The sequence below is a fragment of the Liolophura sinensis genome, chromosome 4, assembly GCF_032854445.1.
Source record: "Liolophura sinensis isolate JHLJ2023 chromosome 4, CUHK_Ljap_v2, whole genome shotgun sequence".
NCBI classification, from domain to species: Eukaryota; Metazoa; Mollusca; class Polyplacophora; order Chitonida; family Chitonidae; genus Liolophura; species Liolophura sinensis.
Genome location: NC_088298.1, coordinates 10,868,473 through 10,879,437, shown reverse-complemented (window position 1 = coordinate 10,879,437; position 10,965 = coordinate 10,868,473). Strand labels below are relative to the sequence as shown.

The 10,965-nt window shown below is 39.3% G+C and overlaps 1 protein-coding gene across 1 annotated transcript in view; it reads left to right on the top strand.

Moving 5' to 3' along the window:
- Window positions 1-4,351: 4,351 nt before the first annotated feature.
- Window positions 4,352-10,965, top strand: part of LOC135464410 (1-phosphatidylinositol 3-phosphate 5-kinase-like) — a 60,355-nt gene continuing 53,741 nt past the window's right edge. Inside the window, exons 1-6 of the mRNA XM_064741837.1 lie at window positions 4,352-4,638; window positions 4,813-4,959; window positions 5,451-5,581; window positions 6,719-6,908; window positions 9,018-9,240; window positions 10,842-10,965. Coding sequence (XP_064597907.1) covers window positions 4,527-4,638; window positions 4,813-4,959; window positions 5,451-5,581; window positions 6,719-6,908; window positions 9,018-9,240; window positions 10,842-10,965 — 927 coding nt within the window. The 5' untranslated portion in view covers window positions 4,352-4,526. The remainder of the gene's footprint in view (window positions 4,639-4,812; window positions 4,960-5,450; window positions 5,582-6,718; window positions 6,909-9,017; window positions 9,241-10,841) is intronic.

The following is a 10,965-nucleotide window of genomic DNA, read 5'->3' as shown; positions in this document are numbered from 1 at the left end:
GAGGCCTTCCATTATTGGAATCATAAAGGAAGACCCCGGGCTCTGCCTGGTTTCCACCGACCATAATGCTGGCCGCAGTTGTATAAGTGAAATATTCTTGAGTACGGCGTAAAACACCAATCAAACAAATAAATAAATAAATCATAAAGGAAGACTATAAATTTGTTGTGGGCATCTTGTGTCCTCCGATACAGGCTCTAGGGATTGTAACAGATATAACAATTTTGTATTTCCATTGAGACTGGCCCCTATGGCTCAGTTGGAAGAGTGTCTGCTTCAGTGGCGGTAGATCCAGGTTCAATTCTTGGTTGGGTCACACCTAAGACTTTAAAAAGAGGAAGTTGTAGCTTCCTCGCACAGCATTCAGCATTAAAGGTGGAGAAAATATAAAAATGACTAAGTTCAAATGAAAGAGTGTGAAAATTATTCCTAAGTGTGGTCTTCAATATTTTTTCCTTAAGGAGAAAAAGACACTTGAAAATAATTTTTGTATTGTGGGTATTTGGAACCATCTTTTAGCATTTATAGTCTTTGTTTTATAATGTCATAAATGAGGATGTAACACAGGTTTAATAAATATTTTGCACTAGAATTTGTTCTTTTCAGCTAACAAATGTATTAAACCTCATCTTGAATCATATTCATATTTTCAATATGTTCATAAACATTACCATTATTTAGGTTGAATGCATATGTTTCAATATAAAAAACAAATTTACATTCAAATAAATTTAGTAGACCAGCATCTCATCCTTATTTAGAACATTATTATGTAACAACAATAAACATCAAAAGTTGGTCCCAAATACCCACCATACAAAAATATTTTCAAATACCCATTTCCCTTGAAAAAAAAATCCAAAAAAACATTAAAGATCATATTTGCAAATAAGTTTTGACGCTCTTTCATCTGATTTAGGCATCATTTATGTGTTTCCTTTTCCTTTAAGGGGAAGTGCAACGACTGGTTGACCCGTATCAGCACGATGGTTCGGGTGGGGTGGCTTAACTTGTCTTCGGTAGGTTGTCTCAGTGAAGCAACACTAGATAAAAGAGAATGGTGGAAATCTGTCCTGCAACAAGGAGGCACATTATATGCACTCTCCATCGTCATATAATTGAAAAACTGTTGACTACAACGTTAAACCCCAAGCACTCACTCACTCACTCACTCTTTCCATTGAGTTAACTTGACAAAACCCATTAGATCTACTGATAAGTTTCACATAATACACAAGTATAGTGTTACCCCTAATAATGAAGCTTCATTTTTACTCACTATTTCAGCATTTTATTTCGCCATCATTTGGCGTGTTGATAACACAATAAAATTCTAAAATATTATGTCAGAATTAAGGAGTGTATATATCCGATAACTTCATGCACTGGTTAAAGCTTGACACAAACATATTGCTTATATCAGTAGGAAAGTAGCAAGGGTGTACTGAATTCTTTTCCTGATACTCTTAATGCATATGTACATAAGTCACATACTGTAAGACGTTGACAATGACATACTATTTTCTTTCAGACAGCTATCCTAGATATTTCCTGTCATTCAGTACATGTATTTTACAACATAACGAAGTGAACACCAGGCTTTGGTTTCTTTGTTGAACATTCACAGCAGCGATTCCCTCAATCAATGCTCTGGACTCCTGACTAAATAGTATATTACTATATTGTACTATCCCTGCATGGTAGCCTCCATATGCATTCACAACAACAACAGCACTCCGGTAACCTACATGTGATTTCAAGCTACAAACCAAAAGACACGACAAAAATCTTTAAAGTGAACATGCAGGAATATATAACGCATTGTTTTCTTTATGATCGCACGAGGCGCTTACGTTTTAACAACCACTGATTACTCTTTCCCGCCAGGATTTCTCGCATCAAACTTGCTGCGTCAGTTTTAACACGGCGCACGAGGAAATGTTTTGATCGCTAATCAGAGCTAGCTATCCTAAAATGTGACCGCACCAACGTACGCCGTGAAAATAAAAATGTTAACTTATTGTAATTATCTCACACTGAATAAACAGAACAAGCACAATTTATCTTGAAATAAACAATACTGAAATAAATATATTAAGGGTTGACGGGAAATCAAATTTTTGACCTCTCGTATCTGCGGCTGTCAGGCGAATGTCACGAGAATGGCGGATCAAATCGACTGACAGATAAAATCTGGGAGATCGGCAACAGTTTTATGTGACACATTGTCTGTCATACAAGAAGCGATGCCCAGTTAATGACAGTGTAAGTTTCACGTGTGTCAATGACAAAGATGTGAAATCCTGGAGCGTTTTGTTGTCTTAGACGATCTAGTTGATTGTCACAACTTTACAGTCTCTGCCTTTAGCATCAGTGCCGTGTGACACTAGCTGTTTAGAATGGAATTCTTGCCTTCATTCAGGGTGCCTGTGCAAGTCACAATCTGAACCATTATCATATGCAACAGTCGTGCATTTCACAGCATGCTTTTTGTCTGCACACTTTATGTAAAATAATGGGAAGTTGTAAAGACTAGGGTGATATTTACGTGTAATTTTACAACGTCACTACTCACGTCAATTCACTACTTCCCAGAATGAGGCTGGACAGATATGGAGGAAACCCTTTCAGATGTTGTCCATGTGACATGCGCATTCAACCCTTACCATGTTCATCTGTCTTTAAAGATGTCTAAAAACCACATGCTAGCATAAAAACTCTGTAGTGGTATAAGCAACCAGCTACAGACCCGATCAGCTGTCTGATGGAATTTCAAAACCATTTCACAACAAACTACAGAAATCCTTTCAAAAATGTATGAAGCGCTAATAAGACAATGCAGAAATCTCACGTGTAACAGCGAAACATGACATTATCTAATAAATGTCATATGATAAACGTCTTATTTCCGCTGTTTTTCTTTTGTATGCAAACTGAACATCCCCCCATTCAGTTTTAACTAATGAAAAATCAGTTAAAGCATGTGACCGTGGGAAAAAAGTGACATCAGAATGCATGTGAAAATCAACACGTAAATATCACCCTAGTGTTTACAACTCTCAAGTAATGTTTTCTAATGTATAGCGATATGCTAATTTACAGACATTTGTGTAGCAGGAAGATGATTTACCCTGGATGACAATGCTCGCAGGTGATCGCATAGTCAGTCGATTGCTAACCTCCCAGGCATGTTCAGCTAATCCTTTACAGTGCTTAGCATCCCAGGGTATCTGACTGTTAAAATCCCAAGCTGTCAATGATCCCAAAGGTAAAGATCTATCATATTTCAGCAAGTTCAACATTTTTGCTCTTTTGAACGTCACCAAGATGGGTGTCATCATATACACCATCCGTGTTCCTGGGACACACATGCCCACTATTTGCAGTCATAAGACCCGGGAAACAGCCACCATGTTGGCTACTTGGAATCATATAGGCTGAGATTGCTTAAATATGGATAGATATTTAGCTTTGGAGTGATCGACAGCTCAGGGTTTTAAGAGACGGGTGCTCTGGGACGCTATAAAGCATTCTGAAGGAGTAACAGGCTAGGGAGTGTTGGCAATAGACTGCTTTCCAATATTTTATGATTCTTCCTTCAGAGGTGAATGGGAGCAATCCATGACAACCCCTGCAAGCATAGCCCTCCAGGGCTAGAAGATGATTAAGTTTAAAAAACTAGAAGAAAAAATCCTGGCATAACCAGAAGCATGGTGTATAATTGAGAGGTCATGAGATTTCATTTGCAGAGAATCAAAAAAAACGAATAACAGTAACTGAACAGAAGTGTCTCGTATTGTATCCCAGTACATGTACTCACATGTGCTAAGACTAAAGATAGGTGCATTAAGGTCAGAATGTGGTGAAAATTTTAATATTTTTCATCTACAGTCTGACATGTACAAGATATCTGGCTGTGAGTTTAGAGGTAAATTCATGACTTGTCTTGCAAATATTGTTGTAAGAAGAGTTCATATCATCCCTCCATCCATAAATGTGCACCTTTATTTTATGTGAAAAGAGGCTCTTACTGCCTCAAATCGGTGTACTGATCATCTATAACTTGCATACCCTTAACCAGTGAGATCATATGCTTAAATCCAGCTCTTTCTGCTTTCGTCACAGCTTTAAGCTTTATGTCACATACCAGGCAAAAAGCAGTGGGTCATTGCAGGTACAATGTAATCTGTTTTCTTCCACCCATAAATATGACCGGGGTCAATTCATACCTGTGAAACCATTTGACTATGGCATCAAGCACAAGTAAAATAATTAGAAATTAATATAATAAAAAAAAGTGTAATTTTACCACAAATAAATAATTATCACTTATCCTGACTTTCAGGTCTCCATGTCTTGGACGTGGTTTAGGAGGAGCCATCATTGCGGTTCCGAGCTGCTGGCTTGACTGTGGTTCACCTGTGGACTGATTGCAGTTCCCAGCTGGTGGCTTGACTGTGGTTCACCTGTGGACTGATTGCAGTTCCCAGTTGCTAGCAGTAAGTCCAAGAAATCCCTGTAAAGTGATGGCTCGTCAGTGGGATAACAGCCCGCCAAAATTTACGGAGTTTGGTCCCCTGAGTTCTGATGTAAAGCCCTCAGGGAACTTCCTCACCAGGCTCTTACGCAGAGGCAAAGGTACTAGTATCACATTTTATATTTCCAAATTGCTGTTATTTTATAACATTTACACTATTTTGAAATTATACAGTTTATGGCAATAGAGTATATTATTTGATGTAATATTTTCACAGTGCTAAAAGAGTTGCTTGGCCTTTTCCTTTAATGTGTCTTAACTTTATCTGCACATAGATGAGAGTGACAAGCCCCCTTCGTCAACAAGTAGTCTGGCATCATCACGAGAAGCTTCGCTGGAGAGGCAGGACTCACGTCCTAACTTGTCACCAGGACCAAAGTTCCCCTTTGGAGCCTCGCAGCCTTCATGGGAGTACAAGGGAGGTAATACAAGTGCTGGATATGAGGTTTAGTGAAAGTATGAAATGGTGAATCTAAGAGAAAAGCCAAGAGTAACTGAATCACTCGAGATTATGTGACCCACCACATATCCTCCCTCCAAAATTCACCTCGGATTGATCCAGCCCTGATGCCCAAAGTTCTCCACGGCCATGGCTAGGGAATTTCTTTGCTTGTGGCGCCTTGGTAACATCACCAGTGTGAGCAGTTGCTGGATACCATGTGTCTCTCACCAATATGATGTGCATATCTGATGTGTATGTCACAGGTGGGAAAGCTTGTCAATAACGTGCCAAAGGTCTGTGGTTTATTTTGAGCACTGGTTTCCTCCACCGTGGCCGCCAACATACAGGTGAACAATTCTTGGCTGTGGCATCAAAACACAATCAAATCAATAAATTAAATTGCCCCAAAAACTGGGGACTCAGACCCTGTGGAAATTTCTTGAATTACCAATCAGTACATGTCTGTTTTAGATGTGGAGGACCCAAATGTCTCAGTTGACAGCGATGTGTCGCAGGGGAACGGTGCTGCTCAATCTGACCAAAGACGTACTCTGACTAGTGTTATGAGTCAGATCAGCAATATCCTGGAGAGAAGAAGTGCTGTAAGTACTTACTGTAACTATTAGATGTACTGTGACTAGTGTTCAGCAATATCCTAGAGAGAAGTGCTGTAAGTAGTTATTGTAACTATTAGATGTCCACTGACTAGTGTCCTGAGTCAGATCAGTAACATCCTAGAGAGAAGAAGTGCTGTTAGTAGTTATTGTAACTATTAGAAGTCCACTGACTAGTGTCCTGAGACAGATCAGCAACATCCTGGAGAGAAGAAGTGCTGTAAGTAGTTATTGTAACTATTAGATGTCCACTGACTAGTGTCCTGAGTCAGATCAGTAACATCCTGGAGAGAAGAAGTGCTGTTAGTAGTTATTGTAACTATTAGGTGTCCACTGACTAGTGTCCTGAGACAGATCACCAACATCCTGGAGAGAAGAAGAAGTGCTGTTAGTAGTTACTGTAACTATTAGGTATCCACTGACTAGCTTCCTGAGTCAGATCAGCAATATCCTGGAGAGAGGAAGTGCTGTTAGTAGTTATTGTAACTATTAGATGTTCACTGACTAGTGCCCTGAGACAGATCACAACATCCTGGAGAGAAGAAGTGCTGTTAGTAGTTACTGTAACTATTAGATATCCACTGACTATTGTCCTGAGTCAGATCAGCAATATCCTAGAGAGAAGAAGTGCTGTTAGTAGTTATTGTAACTATTAGATGTCCACTGACTATTGTCCTGAGTCAGATCAGCAATATCCTGGGGAGAGGAAGAGCTGTAAGTAGTTATTGTAACTATTAGATGTCCACTGACTATTGTCCTGAGTCAGATCAGTAACATCCTGGAGATAAGAAGTGCTGTAGGTAGTTAAATAAAAATGAAACACGTATTATATTTAAATTATGTGTTAAATTATATTCATATTTATTTATATTTATATTTCAGGTTTTTCTGTTTACTTTATCATTTTTAACTTTTTGACTTTGATGAACATAGTGCAATGGATCAGAACAAGAAAGGATTTTTCACTTCTTTTATGTGTTAAGTAGAAACCTGACAGTGTCAAAGACATTTCAATATTCATTTGTAGAGATTCACACATATCAAACTTCAAGCCCTCTTGTGTGTTGACACCAGTTTCTGGCCCTTCATTCATTTTGCATTGAAACATAAATTGCTGTATTTCAGACCCCACAAACATACAAGGACAGTGATTTCAAGCAGTACTGGATGCCTGACAGTAGCTGCCGAGAGTGTTACGATTGCGGTGACAAATTCACGACATTCCGCCGTCGGCACCACTGCCGTATCTGCGGGCAGATCTTCTGTAGTAAATGTTGTAATCAGGAACTCCCAGGCAAAGTCATGGGGTACAGAGGTATGTGTTTTACAGCGGTAATTTTGTCTGGCGGGCTGTTTGCACCAGTATTTTTCTAATGGCTTCTATATGCCTTTGATCAACGCAGTCTCAAGCTTAATTCCAATTCGTGTGTTTGACTGCAGCTTTGTTAGGGGTCTGACAAGCCCCGAAATAATTTTTAAGATGGTGCAGGACATAATCGCAATTCTTCCTGCTACTATTAGAAAAAGTTTTTATTTACATGGCTGTTCTGTACCAAACAGCTGACCCCTGTCAAAATAATATCTGGTGCAGGACATTGCCCTTGTCCTACTGCTTATTCCCGAGCGAAAGGTCAGCTACATGACAGTGTGAGGCAGTCCCACTGGGCTTTACCTCGAATTGAAATATTCCTGAATACAGCATGAAACAATAATCAAATGAATGGCTCTGATCAGTGTACAATTTGGCCAGCACTTGTATGCCTTTTTCTGAGTTTTGGCCAGATTCTGGTTAGAGGCTAAATGCTCACCTTATTATCACATATGCCAATGTGGCCAATTTGGCCCAGAATTCAGGGGAAAGCCTATGTTTGGAATTTCTGCATGAATGGTCAGGCTTGGCTGGAATGCCGAGTGTTCTCATACAGTAGTCTGATAGTAGTGGCTCATAAAGCCAGGTACATGCATTTTTTTTATTTTATTGGTATATGGTAAATGACCCTAAAGTTTCACCCTTGGGGTGCAAAGTGTATCCCAGGATTCATTGCGTTGGTTGTGGTTGTTACTGACTGGGCGCCGCGGGAGAGCATTGGGGTGGCCAGGGGATTATATGGACAGTTCAAGAATGTAATGAACAAGGGCACACTTCACTGAGCACTCCGCCTATGCTCCTACAACCAGCAGTGTATATTTTCCTCACTTTTCATCATAATAAATTTAGTACATGCACTTCACAACAGGTTGATTGTTTTATTATCGTTATTTTGTGATAAATGGGAACCTGGGAGGATACCCTGTGGAAATAAAGCATGACTAACCAGCACCTTTACGCATCTGAAGTGTCGTGTCAAATATCTGTTTTTAAACTGCAGGGCACTCTGTATACAAAGCTGTAGCAGAATTTAGCATACCGCGAATAAATACTTGCAAACTAGGCCTACCATCAGACGAGATGAAATGTCAAACTGTGATTTAAGTGACACCTACATATACGTGGGTTGGGCCGATACAGCTAAACAGTTTTTGTTCATTCCGGCATAATTTGAAAGACTTTCAACTTCCGCCCATTTTTCCGAAACCTGAATGCTTGATTTTCTTAATACGTAATGAAGTGCCCTCGGATGAAATGTTAGTCATACAGATTGATTTTATCTATACATGTAGATACATGCCACTTACAATCACAGGACTCGAAATTTCCATGTCGACCCGTTGATCTTGTGATTTTGCTGGTGAGAGGCAAAACAATAAGTTTATCTGTCGCTGGCGACGTCTGGGCATAACTGTATACAGGAAATCATAAAACATGCATTTTATTTTGATATAAAGTAAGTGACAGTGTTGTGCGAACTCCGAATGTGATAAAAACTCAAACAAATCCTGTCTCCCGATATGTCGGACTTGCACACAGTGCTACAGAAAAGGGCTAAAAGTAAATTGTGGTAGTTTAGAAAACCTCGCATGCAGTATGTTTTCTTTGTTTAAAGTGAACATAAAGTCTGCTGTTGTAGAAGCTGTAATGAACTCGGCCAATCACTAGCGCAGAAAGCGTCACATGATAATTGGCTGTCATATCAAAAAACCTATTAGCTCTTGATTGTCATTGTGATTTATTATAGTGGATAGACAGATATCGATGCAATGAATTGGATTTTGAAGTTAGTTTAAGGGGATACAGATTTAATTCTGATTGGCTGGTATGAGAGATTGCCAAAGCTGAAATTTAGATATGGCACATTTTTTGTGTCTTTTTTTTTTACCATGTTACATGTATTTTTTTCATCATGTTATTTTTTTTTTCTGTTCCAAAAAGTCACTATATCACTTCTGTGGCTCTGTACTCTTCAGTGTTGTTGTAAGATTTGGACTCTCCACATGTTTACACACATCACAGGAGTTCCACCTGCTAACATGTTCTATTGTACAGGTAACCTGCGTGTGTGCACCTACTGCTGTCGCGTTGTTCTCAGCTGCATGCAGCAATCAGGCTTCTCAGGTGAGCTGAAGTTGTCGCGGGAGGATTTGCGGACGCTTCCCCAGATGGATTCTGTGGACATGGACTCTGGCAGCTACCAGGAGTTTGGCTGGTGGACACCTGTGTTAATGAGGAGACGGTCGTTAATTAGGGAGGACGGGCTACTACAGGGCAGGTGAGAAGTGTAACTGAGGAAATGGTGGCAAGAGTAAATTACCTGACTACTTACTGAATTTTTCACTAACTAATCACCCTGCCACACCAGTTTCAGTTTTTGTTTTACAGGCAGAATGAATGTATTTTTTCATTGTCAGAGGAGGGTATGAAAATCAAAATAAAACTGAAAAATCATCTAAGTTGCCAGAAATGTGGTCCATCCCAGCAATTATTTCTGTTAAAAATGTAAAATGAAAATATTTATGTGATCGAAAAGCCTAGAAAAAACAGGCAAATCATCTAAAATGTTATGATCAAACAAAATAAAACAGTGGATTTTCAATGTTGTCTGCTAACTTGTAAAACACAAAATAAAATTGGTGTTGCCTAGCTATATTGTAATGAGTGAGCGCTTGGGGTTTAACGTCGTGCTTAACAATTTTTCAGTCATATGACGATGAAGGAATCCTTAGAGTGCATGTAATGTGCCTCCTTGTTGCAGGATGGATTTCCACTGCTCTTTTATCTAGTCCAGGGTCAATCCTGGTTTGAGAGGATTGACTTAAAAGAAGAAGTTGTAACTTCCCGGCTTGGCGTTCAGCCTAAAGGGGATAGTTTTTCCACCAGTGTTTAATTGAGTGAAACTAAGGGACTTTAATAATGTATACTTCTACAAGCTCTTCTGAAAAGAAAAGGATGCTACTTCTAATTCTTTAAGGGAATGAGACATGTTATAATACCACGCAGCAGTGGCATCACACCAAAATTCCTGTAGGAATGTGATAATTTGAAGCATTCTCCAACGATACAGGAGGATATAGGATCAGAATTTCGTAACATTGAGAGAGAATCTAGTTAGATTCCTTCATGAGAATCCAAGGAATGTTGCAAAGAGAAGGTGTGAAAGTGTGGAGCGGAAAAGGAAATCCAACTTTGCAAAGAGAAGGTGTGAAAGTGTGGAGCAGAAAAGGAAATCCAACTTTGCAAAGAGAAGGTGTAAAAGTGTGGAGCGGAAAAGGAAATCCAATTTTGCAAAGAGAAGGTGTAAAAGTGTGGAGCGGAAAAGGAAATCCAACTTTGCAAAGAGAATGTGTAAAAGTGCGGAGTGGAAAAAGCAGACAATACGACTATTATATTCAATTCCAAGAGTGAGTTGTAAAAATTAGGACGCTAAAGTTGCATGCTCCTTGTCAAAGGCAGATTCTTTAATTAATTAATGTCATATTATAGTCCTTTATGCGAATCCTTGTGCAGGTGGATTTGTGATCTGCATCAGTATAGACATGATAAAGAGATAGTTAACGATATACTGGACAAAGGAAAAAAGGTGGATTTAATATATCTGTAACAAAACAGCGCCATATTTAGCGAAGTATAAATACACTTCAGAAGTTAGTCGGTTTCCACCCACCATAATGCTGGTCGCCGTCGTGTAAGTGAAATATTCTTGAGTACGGCATAAAACACCAATCAAACAAACAAACAAACAGAAGTTAGTTTGTTGCTAAATATTTTAGGAACACCATGTTGCCTTGCTGTGTCTATGACCGTTTTACCTTTCCACATTTCTGAATGCATTATGCAAGGCTATTAAAATTCATAGCTGTTTCGTGCACTCAGGTCCTCCAGCACCCCTGATCTAGTGAAGGCCTCCACGTTACCTGGGAACCCATTTGACTTTAACCCTCACACAGAGCTGCCCAGTGCTGAGAGCATTCAGATTGAGAGGAAACTGTTAGTGCAG